Genomic DNA, 16353 nt, shown 5'->3' with positions numbered 1-16353 from the left:
CCGACTAGAGCAGTCCAGCACTAGTTCGTGTTCGTTAGACGTTAGTTACTGCCTTCTGAATTTCAGTACAAGTTTCTCCTACTGACGGCCAAAATTTGTTGGAGGTTGGTCGAGCCTGCCATAAATTGTGCCGCAAAAGGAAGCATCAGGAGAGAATTGCAACTCTACGTCTCTTCCTCTCTTTCTTTTTTGTAGAAAACCTCCAATCTTTTCTTCTCTCTACTCGTGCAGCTTCATGCTGGATGACTGAAGTGCGACCCGTCCAAAAGTGCGTGCAAGAACAGAATCAATGGTGCACAGATTGAGTGAGACGTTGACCATGAGAAAGAGACGACTCCACAGTCCACTTTAGGACAGCCGGAGGTTACCGACATCACTTCCTCTCTACACTGTCTCGTTCTTGTATGCACATTTTTTTTTCTTGATTTCCTTTCTATTTTTTGAACAAGCAACATAGTCATTCGTCAATACTTGTTGAACATAAAAAAACAGATGCTTGGCGCTGTCAACTGGGCAGACCTAAATTTTTCAAAGAGAAACATTCCGCAAAAAAAAAAAAAAAAATTCTGAAACGAGCTACTTTCAGAATTCATATAGCTCGCACGAATGCATGATCTCTCAGTCAGGAAAAATGGTACTACTGGCATCTATACAGCGCATGCCAAATATGAATTCAGCATGATTTTCCCACTGGTCTTTCGACCCGGAGCACGGGAGCAGTAATTGGCACCGCACTGTGGGCTGTTGCGATCCTAAGCAGCAAGCAGTAATTGGCCTCGCGCTCTTGCTTGACCAACAGTTAAATACCTTGTGAGTACTGTACCGCAAATGCCAAATGGTTTGGTACCAATTCAGAAGTACAGCAAGTACTCCGGTGCAGAATGGATAATGACAGCACAGTTATCCTTAGGTTCATTATTCAAAAAGAGTGCAGAAGATGATCTCATTTCAGTTTTCGGTTAGTAAGATTTCTTGGCGTAAAATAGCAGTTAATGCAGCAATCTAGTACAGTACAGGAGTAGTTCAGAACAGGTGCATTGTTGGGTAAGTGGAGCTGTTATGGAATGAAGCGGACAGATGAAAGTTCCAATGAAGAGGATCACCAACATTACATGTGCTGACAGAGAAGAAAAGAGGGAGATAACATAATACTGGAAGCATTGTTTTTATCCACCCCCTTTACTTTGCAGAAGTCAAATCCATGCTTTGTCGTCATCAGGAAAATAAGATGGAGGGTGTCTCGCTCGGGGCCAAAATTCCCTTGCTTTTCAGTGATTCTCGGCGTTGGATCTAGAACAGACGGTTCATAGTTAATACAAACCAGTCTGTTCTGTCTGAAATACAGAATTTTTCGCAATTCTTGAACGAAAAGAACAAATCTTTTTGTGAAATTTTGCATTACAAGCATGCGGCGTATCCGCTGAAAATCACCTCTCCGGTGCAAACTATGCAAACTCAATCGAAAAAGGTTCAAAAAATACTCATAAAACTACTTCCTCCGTTTCTAAATACTCGTCATGTTGCACTAAAACCACGACAAGTATTTAGGAACGGAGGGAGTACATATGTGCGACATTTCAAGTCCAAACTCAATTGCATTTTGGTAGCAGCGAAAGAAACAAATGCATTTGACACTATTCATTTGTATATTTGTCTTTCAATTTCTTCCAAATGCATTTGATTATCAATTTGAAATATTGCAACATATGGTAATTTTTGTAACATGGGACCTACCCATATGTAGCAGCTGAAGCGAGACGGCGGGGAGCCAGCACCGAAATTTGTAGGTCTCGCGAACGCCAGTGCCACCACATGTCCACGCCCACGGCGCCCCCCGCAGTGACTTGCAACGAGACGAAGCCGGCGGCCACGGCCAGAGTTAAAATCCACACAGAGAGAGAAGTAGAGGACAAAGGAACCTCAGCTCAGCAGCCCACAGCCGGCTGACGACCACTCCACCGTCTCCCTCTTCCTCAATCTCTCTCTCTCGGTTCTCTTCCTCTTCCCAGCACATTTGGCACGCTTGGCTTGCATTCAACTCGGTGCCGCCGGATCCAACCAATTTTGCTTGCCGCCCCGCCCGCGCTCTGTCCCTCTCCCGAACACTCTCCAGCCGCGTCTTTTCTCGCTTTAAAGCTCTCCCTGCCTACCATTGTCCGCCAGCTTAATTGGCTTCACTAGTACAAGGACTCAGTATTCCTCTGCTTCTGTCTTGCTCCTCCCCTGCAATGGCCAAGCAACGCACGGACAGCGCCGGCACCGATGCCGCCGCCGTCCAATTGACGAAGCCGAAGCGGACGCGGAAGAGCGTGCCGCGGCGGGAGAGCCCCTCGCGCCGCACCTCGGCGTACCGCGGCGTCACGCGGCACCGGTGGACGGGGCGGTTCGAGGCGCACCTGTGGGACAAGAACACCTGGACCCAGTCGCAGAGGAAGAAGAAGGGCAGGCAAGGTACGCTACGCATGCAGTTCATGGAGGACGATTCATTCATCTAACTGAAATTAGTTAGCCAATTCGCTAACCTCGATTTCCCTGTTAATTTCCGGTTTGTTCTCGGTGATCGATCGGATTAATTAATCCTCGGCACGCGCCTGCGCAGTTTATCTCGGTGAGTTCTTCCGTCCCTTTCAGTTCTCTCTCAGGCCTCAGCCGATCAGACCGTACGTACGTGCGTGGTCTTGGCATGGTGGGGAAGAAGGATTGAGTAACTAAGAACAACTCTTTGGTGTGTTTTTGCAGGGGCGTACGGCGGCGAGGAAGCGGCGGCGCGCGCCTACGACCTGGCGGCGTTGAAGTACTGGGGCCGCGACACCGTCCTCAACTTCCCGGTACGGCGTCCCATCCAAATCTTACTTATTAATGTAATTCGTTGATGCGGCCGGGGTGCCGCCATGCCTAGGACGAGAGGAATGCGGAAACATCTCGGTAGCCAGCCTCTTCTTGATGGACTTTTTCTCAACAAAAGAAGTGTGGTGCTGGACTTGCTGGTCCAGTCAAGAAGAGTGTGCAGCTCGTTGGTCCAAGCTAAGCTATAACGGTGCATGTGTTAGTTACATCATAGTGCCATGACTTGTGTGTTAGTTTACATCATGTACTTATGACTTTGTTAAATCTGTGAAAGAAATATACTATTTACCTAGTATTATGATGTAACATAAACCTGAAATAAATTAAAAATAAACTCTGATGGAAATGCGAATTTATTTACCTAGCCGCGGGATTGCACAGGGATGATGGATAGTACTCTGTAGCTTGTCTAATTGTTATTTTTTTGGTAAAAAAGAACTGTACTTTGTCAGATTTGTTGATTACACTTTTGAGAAAGATTCTTCTACTTTTTTGTCAGTTGTCTAACTACGACGAAGAGTGGAAAGAAATGGAGGGGCAGTCCAGGGAAGAATACATCGGATCCCTCCGGAGGTACTACTACTTACTGTTTTTTTTCTCGAAAATACTACTTACTTACTTACTTACTTACTGAATTGACTCAACATTTCGACAAATGCCACGCCACACAAGGTCCAATCTGATGACGTTCAGGATTTGGGATCACACTTGTTATTTCTATTTTGGCGCAGGAAAAGCACTGGCTTCTCAAGAGGGGTGTCCAAGTACAGAGGCGTCGCAAGGTAGTGCTGGTCTTGAAGGCTCCAGATTTCTGCTGAACCTTTTCAGATTCTTGCATAGAAGTCTCTAGAGGCCAAAGACGTACACTGCAGAAACTTGCATAGTTTAGTTACGTGTGAATGCATGGAAGTTAAATTTTGGAGCTGGTTTCTGCAGGCATCACCACAACGGCAAATGGGAGGCGAGGATTGGGCGTGTCTACGGCAACAAGTATCTCTACCTGGGCACATATGGTAAGTTACTCCTTTCTTAAAGAGTTAAGACAGCTTTTCTTCCATGCATGGATATATTCTCCTTAGCTGAGTCGCCATGAGTTATCAAAAGGTAAGCCCTTTGTGTCGTTGTTAGATTGGTGGCATTTCTCTTGTGATCTATAGGCGTTAGCCATGAAGCTGGTAGAAGAGTTAGTGATGATTCGCTTTGCACTCATTCTATTCTTCTTCTTCTTTTCCAAAAATAACATGCGCTCAATCATTCCAGAACTAATGCTGCTTATGTGTTGGCTTTAGAGTGGTAAATGGGCATTATCATGCAGTGAATCAGAGTGTGAAAAACATAATTGTTTTGGGCAATAATGTCACCGAATCCAGAAGCAAACATGAAATTCACTATCTCCAAAGCTCAGACAAAATAATTTTTAAAAATATAGCCAAATTTGAGTATGCTCCTACGAAACATGGGAATTCTGGAGGAAATTTACGAAGACTGTTCTTCCCTTTTTAAGTGCAGTAACACTGCTCGCTTCATCGGCGGAACAAGATCGAGTTTACCTACACGCTGGCCATGTTTTCGAATTTGGAGGTAAATGCCAAGCCCAAAATCGTTTTGAGGATAAGATTTATCACAAAAAAAGCGACACATGCCAAGTGTGTCTGATGTAGGCTGCACTGGTAGGCCCTGTTCCTCCGAATGCCACAGAAATACATTTCCGTACGATCATGCCAAAGGCCCCCAGGCAGATGGATTTGGCAGAGGCGGTCCCGTTGTACGTATACTGATTAGGACGGACGCTCATGCTAAATGCAAAAATTTGGGAGCACCAGACTAGTGACGCGTCTGTACTTACATCATTGTCTGAAGAACTCATGTATACCTACATTTCCGGCAACCGTATAAATTCCCAACCGAAAAAACCGGTGTTCCCCCTGTTACAGCACTGTTTTCAGAACTGAACCGATTTTGATGCCCCAACGATCAGATTGCTCCTTTGGTAGTAGATGGCTTGATCTGTCACGTCAGGCATTCATTTGCTTGTTCTTTTGGGGGCTGTTGAAGAGGTTTTCGCGCCTTATTGGACTAGCTAGGTTGGGAAATTAGGACAAGCACATGGGAGGGACTGTCCGTACTCCGTGGAGCAGAGGAGTTCGGCGCCTCCTGAGCCACTAGCTCGAGCAGCACAGTTAAGCCTGGCAATGGCACGCAGGCGTAGCGACCAACAAGAAAACAAGCGACAGCCGACAAGAGAGATTGGCTCAGTTCCAGTTCCAGCAGGGAAAGGGATGCGCTTGTTTTTTGCCATCTACCGCGCCGTTTTTGCCATTACTGAATGTCACAATTCATCTCCCATTTTTAACCACTGACGGTGTTGTTCTTGCTTGTGGTGTGGGAGCAGGGACGCAGGAGGAGGCGGCCATGGCGTACGACATCGCGGCGATCGAGCACCGCGGGCTCAACGCCGTCACCAACTTCGACGTCAGCCGCTACATCGACTGGCACCGCCGCCTCTGCCGCGACCTCGGCGACAACATCATCACACCCCTAACGAACCCAACCGTCGACCTCGAGGAAGCCATGGCCGGCGACGACGACGACGGCCAATTTCTGCTCCCGTCCCAGGCGACGACGCCGCCGTCCACGTCGTCCGCGCTCGGCCTGCTGCTGCTGTCGCCGAGGCTCAAGGAGGTGATCGAGGGATCAGGGGCCGCGAGCGCGATGGCCGCGTCGACTTCCGAGAGCAGCGCCGCCGGCTCCCCCCCGCCGTCTTGGTCTTCGTCTTCCTGTTCCCCTTCCCCGCCCTCGCCCTCGCACTCGCCGCCGGAGACCCAGCAGAAGCAGCAGCAGCAGGAATACGGCGCTTCGGCTGCGGCGGCGCGGTGCAGCTTCCCGGACGACGTGCAGACGTACTTCGGGTGCGAGGACGGCTGCGCGGAGGTGGACACCTTCTTGTTCGGGGACCTGAGCGCCTACGCCGCGCCCATGTTCCAGTTCGAGCTGCTGGACGTTTGATTTTGAGAAATTCCTTGTTTAATTTGTTGTATTCGTAGATGCTAAAGAAGAGAGGGAAAAGCTCGAGTGATTAACTTGCAGGAGCAGAGGATTAGGGTATATCTGGTTCCTTCGCTGTCCTTGCCTAGCTTAGGCTCAGTTGCCTCGCATGATTTTTCAGCTAGGTTGGAGATAATACTATTGGGAGAAGTTTGCACAGATTATAGAACGGTCCGTCCATCGTTGAAATGTAAGAATGCAAGTCAGGAGGTTAATTCTTCTATCGAAATATATATAGTTCGAAATCTTTTTTATTAAAAGTTCGTTCAACATTTGCAGTGTCAAATCAAGATCACTGGATCCATTATGATATACTCCCGCCGTTCCTAGTTGTCGCTGTGTTGTCCATTATGATATATGTTTATGTAGTACTATATTGATTTGGGTATAATAGATGTTTATATCTTTGCTATAACTAGCTGCTGTAAAACAAAGAGAAGAGAGTATACGGGGTATAATGCTAGTAACATATTAGTGCTCCATGCTACAGTAAGATACTGGAGTAGCAATAGGGCAAAGGCTGTGCCAAAACCTCTGCTGACATTTCCTTCACCGTGTTATGCACACGCAAAGCATGCCCACGAAAGTGCTGGTTGAAGGGAATGAGCCCGGTCCGAGGCCACTAGCCATGCAGCGGATACATCCAACGGAAATGCATAAAGGCATTTCTTCATTCCAGAACATATTAAGGGGTCAAAGAAGCTATGTCTTCCACGCTTTCATAAAGGCGTTTCTTCATTCCAGAAATTGATGTTTCTACAAACTCTTTATAAACTGTAATGGAATCGATAAGTATCAGCAATTCACTTGCACATATCTGAGTTTCTTCATCGGTTTGTCGTGATACATCTTGGAAACTTTGTTCAGAATTCTGTCGAATCACATTGTTGTAAGTCATCCGATTGCCCATGTTTCATGCCACAGGAACAGAATGAAACTACATAGAAAAACATAAAAAGTACCTTTAAAAATGTGTCTGCCTCCTTTTCAACCGTACTCAAGTGATCTTCTTTTTCCTCTAACTCATCTTTCATCTTTCTAGACTCAGCAGTGCAGCTTGAAACATGATTTCCAATTTCAAGATCCAGTGAATCCAATTGAGCAATAACCTGGGAACAGAAACAGAAATGTAAACAGGAAAAATAAAATACCCCGGTTCACTCTTTTGCGCCTATTAGAAGGCTACAAACTAATTATTGTGATTATGAAATGTAAACAGGAAAATATATAAAAAAACAGTCCACTCTTTTGCACCTATTAGAAGGCTACAAACTAATTATTGTAATTATGATGCAGAAGATTCCAATATAGCTTGACTTCTAATTGTAAATAAAGGCCCCAGCACGTCAAATGTTTGTAATCACCAAATAAAGTACCTGGTCGAAGGAATTAATGAAAGCACTCAATATTCCACTTCACTCTTTCACAATTATTTAACAAAAGGGTAGAAAGTAATTATTGTGATTTGTGGTTGTGCTGCAGGCAAGCGCTCCCTCTATCCAAAAAATACAAGGACAAATCCTAATCTAAGAAAGCCAAAAAGATAAGGACAAATTGATATTTGAACTCCCATCACACGTCCCCATGTCCTTGTTACTCGTTGCCAAACTGATTCTTGATTGCACCTCTAATCAATGTTGCACTGCAGTTGGTCTAGTGGGATATTTACTTGGGAGTAAAACTCATAGACTTCAGCACCTTTCTCAGGAGGAATTTGTCCTTGGTTTCTTCAATTCTCAAATTTTTCCTTGTATGTTTGGATGGAGGGAGTATAAAATAAACTGAGTTGTATGGTAAATACAAGCTCCAACACTTGTCTAGGTTGGTAAATGTGTGTGATCACCAAGAAATAAATCTGATTTAAGGGATCGAGGAAATAACAAAAGCCACCCAGATCACTTTCGCTCTTTTGCGACAATTACCCAAAAGGGTACAAAATAGTTACCGTGAATAACTGCTTGTGTCCTAGACTGTAAACTTGAGAACTGTGGTAACCGTGAATAACTGCTTTTGTTCTAGACTGTAAACTTGAGAACGTGGTAATAGGTAAATACAAGCCCCAGTATTTGTCTAGGTTGGTAAATGTTTGTAATCACCAACAAATGAACCAGGTTTAAGTCCCCCAAAAGAGTGCCAAACAGAATGCAATCAATTGATTGATACTCCCTCCGCTCCTAAATACTTGTCGCTGTTTTAGTGCAACGGAGGGAGTACTACATAAAAAACAAGAATCTTATTTTTCTTCTAAACACATGACATAGTGTCATAGTTGAAGTCTAATTGCAGCACATCACAGTATAATTCATAAAATGGACACAAACAGCAATTTCCTACATAATAAGAGATCAATGAAGCAATGAGAGCGTTAGAATTATTTTAATCCCAAAGGCGGATGTTATGTACGTGGCTATATTAGGTAGTAGACAAATAAACACAGCATGTTATTTAAACTGGATATTATAGATAGACTTAGAGATAATATCCTTAATTTCATGAGGGCAAGTAATTTCCCTATATATCTGGGAGCCTGCATGTACTAATCAATCTATTAAAGTATCAAGTTAATCAATAAGAATAGTATGTCAATCTCCTCCCTCGTTCATAATCTAACCTATGTTCTACTGCACAATCCCCTACGCTCTGTCGTCCGGCTATCCTCATGGATGTAGTTATTCTGTAAGCACCCAACGATGCTTACAGCCAAATGTGTGGTGCTTCTTGCGAATTTTTGGCATGTAACCATACCTCCATGCCTATCACCCTTCCCATTTATCCAGAGCACCATCCTTTCTAATCTGAGTATCTATCTCCATTAGAGACCTAATTGTTAGTAGGCAAAACCGCAAAAGGGCAGCCTTACTTTGCAACCAAGTATGCTGTCGTACAATAAAATCTAAACACGGAGCACATCGAGTAGTGTCAATATGAGTAAGGTTGGCCCAGTCTGTAAAGGGTATAAATACTCAGGGCCTATTTGGAATGAGACAAAAATAGCGATGCCGGCATACTTTTGGTATGCCGGCCCGTGAGAAAGTCGGCTTATGAGTACCGGTTTATTTACGTATGCCGGCCATGCTTTCGCTTAGTCGGTCACCATGTGTTGTCATGACCCTACCTGGGGTCATTCCCCTGACAACCATATTTTCTCCCACAGAAACAGGAAAAAAATCCCTCCCGTGTTCTAAACAGAGCCTAACTGTGTAAGTTTATCATGAGCCAGGCATCTCAACCACTTTATGCAGCACAAAAAAGAATGTGTAGATGCCTAGCATACCACTTGTAACAGGTCACAGAGGAACATAATTCGTAAGTTCTGCTCAGTGTTCACCAAGGCACTAGGCTCTAGTCGGACAGGCCTAAATGCTAATTACACGAGCAAGGCAACAGGATGATGGCCCGTGCCTAGGTGATGCCTTTCAGAACACTGTTCTCTGGTAAATGCAATCCTGCAGAAGATTGAAAACAAAACAAACAACATACCAGCAATGCAAGCACTGTTCTACCATAAAAAGCAGGTCAACAAGCATGTGTGACTATAGACTATGGTAACCAATTACTACCTTCAATACACTATAGATGTCATCCTAGTATAAACACTTTATAACTTGACAATTAATATATGCAAAAATAGTTCATTGGTCGAGTGAAAATAGTATAATTATATTTTAGATTTGGGAAGGAAATATGATCATATAACCTTTTACTAACATATTTATATGGAAACCAATAGTCCAAAGTTGCAAGATGGAGACCATGTCAAAAGTAAATCCCAAAACAACAAATATTGTTGAACGAAGGGAATATAAAAGAAGTAAGCCGTTTGCCACAGGTTACTTGAGTCTTTCCCTAAAAAGAAGTATTATGGGGAGTACTGTTTGTATTATGCACAGTACATAAATAATACACCACCTATTTTCTATATTGTAGTGACTACCAAATTCATGACATTTTTTGATTAATGGCTAAATTTATCAACTCATGGTATTAGAACCTCCATTTGGCCAGAATTGTCAATAAGTTTTGCCAAAAGATATATGTATGAGTTAATTAGTTAACATGAACATACAAAGGGAAAAACGGACTTTAAGTTTTTGTTTATTTTTATGTTGAGACATTTAGTATAAGATGGACTGACCTCATTAGTTTTAGCCTCTAGAACAGTCACATGGTTCCTTTTCTCCTCTATGATTTTAGCATTTCCTTGCAAATGCTTTTGCAGATCATTTGACTCATCATGTTTTGAGGCAAATATCCTTTTAGTCTCATTAGCAAGAGCACTGAACGCAGCCTTTAGGACAGTTTTGTAGGTGGTACCAAGGACTTCAGATGGGGAAGATCCTTTTGCATTTAGCATGTATTTGAAATCGATACCGAGTTTCAACCTGCAAAATGGCACATCAGTGTTTGACAATAAGGTCAGAAGCTCAACATGTAAATTGAGGTAAAAGAAGTCAATGAACAAAAAAAACAGGATAAAATGGTCTTCTTTTTGAGATGTTAATCTTAATTTTGTTCAGCGGTGCCATTAACAAATTTAGCATCAGGACACAATTAAGGGACAGCATACACCAACACCTTTATTTTACTTAGAACCTGTCAGGGTTTTTTTTATAAAAAAAATTACTCTCCCCTTGTTTTTTATATATTTCTTAATCACCAAGACTAAAGTAGCAGAACTTCCCTCAAGATTTTCCAGCTAGAAACTACATGTAACGGAGATGCTATGCTACTATTGCAGATTCAGTGCAACCTTTTGTCAGCTATGTGGATTATTTGCAATATGGCCAGATCAACATCAAAGGGAAGTGACTCTCGCAGCTGAACATTAACTTGGTTACAGTAACCAGTGGCAGGTTGTGAGCCCTCTTTCAGTTGGTGTCTTTTACAGTAGATTGGTGTAAAATTAATGTTGAAGCTAGCTTTGAACCTTTGTCTGTTAAAACTTGTTTGAGGCTATCATCAGAGATAGTGATGAACGACCTGTTCTTGCTGCTTGGAATCAGATGCAAGGATGCTCACATGCAACTGAGACTAGATTGCTAGCTTGTTTAGAAGGAATTAGGTTGGTGCTACGTGGAACCTGTCCAAGTCATTCTTTCTGGAGCTGAAGGTTGTTCAAGTTACAGGGGGATTTGTAAAGGTATTTCAGCAGCCATATCTCTTTTGCCTGACATCAAAGTTCAAAAGATTCAGAGGGAGGGAAATGAGGTTGCACATTCCTTAGTGCAGCTTTGTTGAAGGGAGCAGAGTAGTGGGGTTACACATGGTTGTGCTCCTTCCTGCGTGCCGGAGCTAATTATGTGATATTGTAATAAAATTATTATCTGCGTAATCTTTAGCCCACTTCAAAAAAAAAATATATATATATATATAGCCCTAATGCCAATGGAATATATAGGTGTATTTGTTCTTTTTACATAATCGCAGTAATATCCATATTAATCTACATCAAATGTGAATGTATTTTTTTATACAATTATACACCTGTACTATCTATATTTGGTCTGCAGTATTACAATCTAAGTCACAACGAGATAAGGGATCTAGATCTTCTCTTCTTTTCTCTTGATTAATCAGTCGCTTTATAATCTTACCCCACCAAATAGCAGTCTAAATCTTTCTTCTTGCTTAATTCAGGAAATTTACAGGATTCTTAATGTGGTCTACCCATTGCTGATTCTAAGTTTAACAGCAAAAGGTAAATAAAGGGATTGTCACTTGTAAGGCACTGAGGGTAAAGGGATTACAGACGGTTAATTAAACTACAGGAAGAACACATGGAAAATGGAAGACAAAGCAAATCATGGACAAAAACATGTTGTGTCCTACATTTTCCTGAACTTTCTGATGTGTAACATTGGAACCATCTCTATTCAGTACAATGTAAACTGGTAGCGGACTGCCTTATGCACGTTGTTATTCATTGTATCAAACAATAGTCTGTGTACGTGCAGACCTCAACAAGAGGCAACTGACAGAACAACTATTGGTGATGAACAGACAAGTCCACTTAATTGAACCTCAGCATCTCAATTATAGTCCATAAGAATCAGGCCTTCCCTTAACATATATATATTGAGCACATTACAAAGTGTAGTCTAACAGTTGACGAGAAAGGCAATTGCACAGTCAAGAGAGTATCATGGCAAGCTAAAGCACAACTGATTGTAAACTGCAGTGACAAAACTCCTAAACAAAGCAAAGTGATTATGAAATAAATTTTTCAACATTGCGAAATTGCAGTGCAACAAAATAAATTGATTCTGCCAAAACAGTTTTAAAACTCCGCCAATTGTCTGTATAGGCATGTGTCTTTATAGGCATACCGGTCCCAAGCCTGGATAAAGGAGGGTTGTGATAGGCTTGGCGAGCCAACATAAAAACTAGCCATTCCTATGGATATGAAACCCTCGAGAAACAGTTTTAAAATTGCAAACTACTAGAATTGGAACTATGGAGGTTAAGAAATACAAACATATTGAGAGGTGGTAATCATAGCATCCTGTCAGTATTAGAATAGAAGATAGGGACATCTCTAAATATCTTTTGACAGATCAAATAAGAGCGTTATGGTTACTTGGTTAGCATCGGTTCCCAGGTACTCTTCAAACAACAACCAAGTCGATGGTTCAAGAATAATGAACATGGAAACAATTCATAGAACCAGGAAGAAGACATACTTTTTGAGGGCCTGGTTGCACTGCTCAACAAGCCCCTCGATATCCTCAAGCTTGGTGACCAATGCCGCTTCGAGTTCCCATCCCTTCTCCTCCAGCACTGCATTCACATTCTCCAGTTTGGAAATATCATGCTCAACTGCTTGCATCTCCCTAGTCATCCTATCGGCATCCCTTACATTTACCACCTGCGCCTCCACCTTTTTCACCAGCTCCTCATTCTCAGCCAACATGTGCTGGCCATTCATCACCTTCGCCTCCAGCTCCTTCTCCAAGACCACCAACGATTCTTCCTTCTCTTTGATCTTGGTGGACCAGCTCTTCACCACGGCATCAAACTTCTGAACATCCGCAGTGAATGCTTCCTTCTTCTCCTCCAGCACCATCCGAAGTGAAGGCTCTGAGGTTTGCTTACTCCGCTTCGCTTCTAGATCCTCAACCTCCTTCTCCAGTGCCTGAACGGCCACAGCGAACGCATCGGTTTGGACACTGGCCTTCGACATGTACTCCTCGTCGAGAGAGGCGACGGCATCATCGTCGGCTGTGAGAAATAGATTGTAGCTCTCCGTGATGTAGAGCATGAGGTCATTGGAGGTCGCGGCGGAGGGGGAAGAGGATGCGTCGAGGTTGTCAGCGACGCGACAGAGAAGGGTGAGCCAGTAGAGGACGGATAGGAGGGGCGGCCAGGAGTGCGGGGTCCCGGGAGCCTTGTAGGGGCAGGCGAGGAGGCGAAGGAGGATGAGGAGGTCTTCCTCCAGGGAGGTCTGGACGGGGTACTGGAGGCGCTCCAGGAAGTGGCGAATGGCGGCAAGGATGTCGCGAGCGGCGGGGAGAGGCGCGCGGAGGTGGATGGTGGGGCCGAGGTAGGCGTTGACGACGCGGAGGGCGCGGCCTGGGAGCTTCGGTCAGAGAGGTTGGTGATGGGGGCGGCATGGGCGGGAGCCGTGCCGATGGAGGAAGGGCGGCTTCTGCAGATGCTGAAGGCGTCGGAGTCGCGGCGGGAGAAGGCGTGGTCGAGGTTCCGGGGGTAGAAGGGCTGGTCCATCATCGGGGTGCGGTCAACCGCGGCGGAGGGCGCCAGGGAGGACTTCGGGTGGCGGCCCGCCGCGCCGCATTTTGGGTATCGGAGTTGGGGTTTGGCGATTTGAGAAGTGCGGGTTCATGTGGGGCTGTAGGCTCGGCTGTGGGCAAATCCTGGAGACCTGGACTTGCCTTTGTGTGGGCTGCAGTAGGCTGGGCCTATCTTGGAGGTCCAAAGGCCACCTCAGGTTGATGGATCGTCGTGGGAGCAACTGGAACGAAAATTATCCTTCAGACGCAGCCCAATTACTTTTTTCAGATATAAACCCGCAGTCCAATTTTGCCTGTACTAAAAAGATACATTCCAATCGGGCTAGATTGGAATATATTCTCGAAAATAAAAAGATACATCCATATGAGAATTTTGAAAGTCAATATTTTGAAAAAGATATACAACTTATTCATCATTTAAATGTCACAACCATCCCGTTGGAAATCGACATATACAAAGATAAACAAAACAAAACAGCCGTGAATGCTCAAACGCAGCTGCTAGCACTTTTTTACCTCTTTCTCGATAGAAAAATCAAATATTAATTATTATTTTTACACAATAGATAAATCTCGTGTCTACATTGTCATAAAAACAGATCAAATTTTAGGGCCTATACCAAAAACTATCAACATATACGATGTCGAACGAATATCATTAGAACCATTACAAGTTTTACGATGGTTGACGATTTTAGAAACCGTCCAACCTAATTGATCCAACGGTGTAAAAATAGCAAGTACCGGAAAGTACTAAAACAAAAATACTGAAAAGTAATGAAAAGTACCAAAATAAATGGAAATTATCATTTATTTGTCTGATTTTTTTTCTGAAATCTATGTGATTTCAGGAGGCAACGCCCCACTTTCTCCTTTCGTGCTGGGCTTTAAGAGCAGGCCCGTTGGATTCTTATTATAATCACGAAAGTAAGAACACTCTTTCTGAAGCTAATTCAACAGCCGCTGAAGGTGGACTCTTTTACGGAACACTTTGCTGCTGCTCACGGAGTCACGGTGACTGTCGATTTACTGTGAGTAGCTGTATATATAGACAATTTTATTTGTGATTAAATTTTTCCTCGAGGATAGTTGTTTGACAATGTATATCTTGTTAATTTTTGCTATAAGTTTAGATCAAATTTTAAAAATGACAGTTAACAAAAATTATATGTCCTGCAGTTGGGACGGAGTGAGCATTTGAGAGCAAAGAGCAGAAACGTCCGTATTAGTTTCTCATTCTTGGAACAACTAGCAGATTGGCCCGTGCAAATGCGCGGGCGACACTTATTTATTTTATGATTCAAATTTTCATAAGTAGAAAATTTGTGTGGTTCATTAAAAAATTCTATGAGTTCAAATAATCAGGAAAGAACGTGAAATCCATAAATTTTAAATAAGTATGAGGAACCTGATGACTACCCGACTGTCTTTCCATTGTTGGAGCACTATATTTGTATCCAGCTGATTTGTTACTCATGATAAGATAACGGTAATGATATCTACATAAGCAAGTGCATTCGAATTGAGGGAATCATCTCATGCCCGTCATGATAGGCACGACACCAGGCGGTGCAGACCCATGCGAAGAAATTAGGCACGCAGGTGAGGCAGGAGAAGACAGCCTGGCGCTTGAGGCAGCCGCCGCCATAGGTGCACTCATTGCCGTCATCCCCTCCAAAGCACCAGATCCGCCTCCTGGTGATTTGTTAACAGAAAGAGGCAGTTGAGATCCAGAAATTAAGTACTCGCTCTGACTCATGTAACCGCCGCCCCTTGCTCCCTCCACTTCGTCCTCTACCCCGACGAGCGAACCCGCGCGGCGAACGGTGCGTTGGGCGTTTGGAGGGCGCTATCGAGCCGGGAGGGGAGACGACACATGACAGAGAGCCTCCACGCGATTGGAAGGTGGCGGCAATGGGCAAGATGCCTTTGTTGGCGCGAAGATCGGTGGTTGCGGCAACGGTCGGGGTGGCCGCGGTGGCTGTTGCAACGGAGGCGAAGTAGAGAGTGGCGTCATGGGCTGTTGGTGGGCCATGTGTTGATCGTCCTAGATTGGCGGCGACGGCATGTCTACGGCGATGTTCATCGATGGCGGTGTTGCTCATCCAGGGCCAAGCTGAGAAAGGTGGCAAGGAGGTGGGGGTTGGGCTCCCCGTGGTGGTGATTCATATGGTATTATCACATTATGATCTATTATCGATCGTCAAATTTCTACCTTCTGATATAACTCGGCATTAAACATGGAATATCATAAAACGCCTTATCGACCAACATGCGAACTTTAATTTTTTGTGTAGAGTGTGATATATATCACACATGGTCATTCTTCTGAGGCACAGACCAATCTGAATTTTAATGCCAAACATATTTGTAGTATAAGATGATACGATCAATCAATTTGATGTAGACAACGACTGACCCGTCAGCTCACGTTCTAAACTTTAATTGTGGTTACATCTAAAAACGCATTTGAAAACCTTCCTAACCACAAATTGTGCTTATGTCCCAAACTTCATCTAAGTTTGTTACTCTAATATCACATCATACTCAACATGCTGTCTTTTATAAAATTTCAACCTGGCTATGTTTCCCTAAGGTCTATTTTTTATACTATACAATATCATGTACAAATGGTCACATTTGTTTTTCATGATTTTAATGTTTTATGTAATTTTTAGTTGGAAAATAAATATTGTCTTGCAAATTGATAATT

General features: G+C 43.6%; 2 protein-coding genes across 3 annotated transcripts; one reads left to right on the top strand and one right to left on the bottom strand.

Annotated features, from left to right (window-relative positions):
• The first annotated feature begins 1817 nt into the window (after nucleotides 1-1817).
• Nucleotides 1818-6152, top strand: LOC100840437 (AP2-like ethylene-responsive transcription factor At1g16060). Of its 2 annotated transcripts, XM_024461849.1 has the most exons (8): nucleotides 1818-2451; nucleotides 2600-2608; nucleotides 2740-2828; nucleotides 3347-3420; nucleotides 3579-3629; nucleotides 3784-3860; nucleotides 4357-4428; nucleotides 5240-6152. In XM_024461849.1, exons 1-8 carry the CDS (start codon nucleotides 2229-2231, stop codon nucleotides 5851-5853), a joined length of 1209 nt encoding a protein of 402 aa, XP_024317617.1. In that variant the 5' UTR covers nucleotides 1818-2228; the 3' UTR covers nucleotides 5854-6152. The 2 variants fall into 2 exon arrangements, with proteins under 2 accessions (XP_024317617.1, XP_003572236.1); XM_003572188.4 differs by lacking the exon at nucleotides 4357-4428 and having other exon boundaries at nucleotides 1824-2451.
• A 190-nt stretch (nucleotides 6153-6342) lies between these two features.
• LOC100840130 (kinetochore protein ndc80-like) lies at nucleotides 6343-13728 on the bottom strand (the record flags this gene model as incomplete). The annotated part of the gene is given in 5 exon segments (XM_014900547.2): nucleotides 6343-6763; nucleotides 6855-7001; nucleotides 10028-10274; nucleotides 12573-13455; nucleotides 13458-13728. Coding segments are annotated over 5 exon segments (1734 nt in total), but the record flags the coding sequence as incomplete, so codon positions are not given.
• Between the last annotated feature and the right edge of the window lie 2625 nt (nucleotides 13729-16353).

Source organism: Brachypodium distachyon, chromosome 3 (genome assembly GCF_000005505.3).
Source record: "Brachypodium distachyon strain Bd21 chromosome 3, Brachypodium_distachyon_v3.0, whole genome shotgun sequence".
NCBI classification, from domain to species: domain Eukaryota; kingdom Viridiplantae; phylum Streptophyta; class Magnoliopsida; order Poales; family Poaceae; genus Brachypodium; species Brachypodium distachyon.
Note: the sequence above shows the minus strand (reverse complement) of the source record. Positions and strands in the feature narration are given on the sequence as shown.

Bases quoted from the DNA above. Each gene is read 5' to 3' on its own strand.
- LOC100840437 (XM_024461849.1), top strand. From the start codon at position 2,229: ATGGCCAAGCAACGCACGGACAGCGCCGGCACCGATGCCGCCGCCGTC. The intron at 3,421-3,578 runs GTACTACTACTT...ATTTTGGCGCAG, and splicing joins TACATCGGATCCCTCCGGAG to GAAAAGCACTGGCTTCTCAA. The intron at 3,630-3,783 runs GTAGTGCTGGTC...TGGTTTCTGCAG, and splicing joins AAGTACAGAGGCGTCGCAAG to GCATCACCACAACGGCAAAT.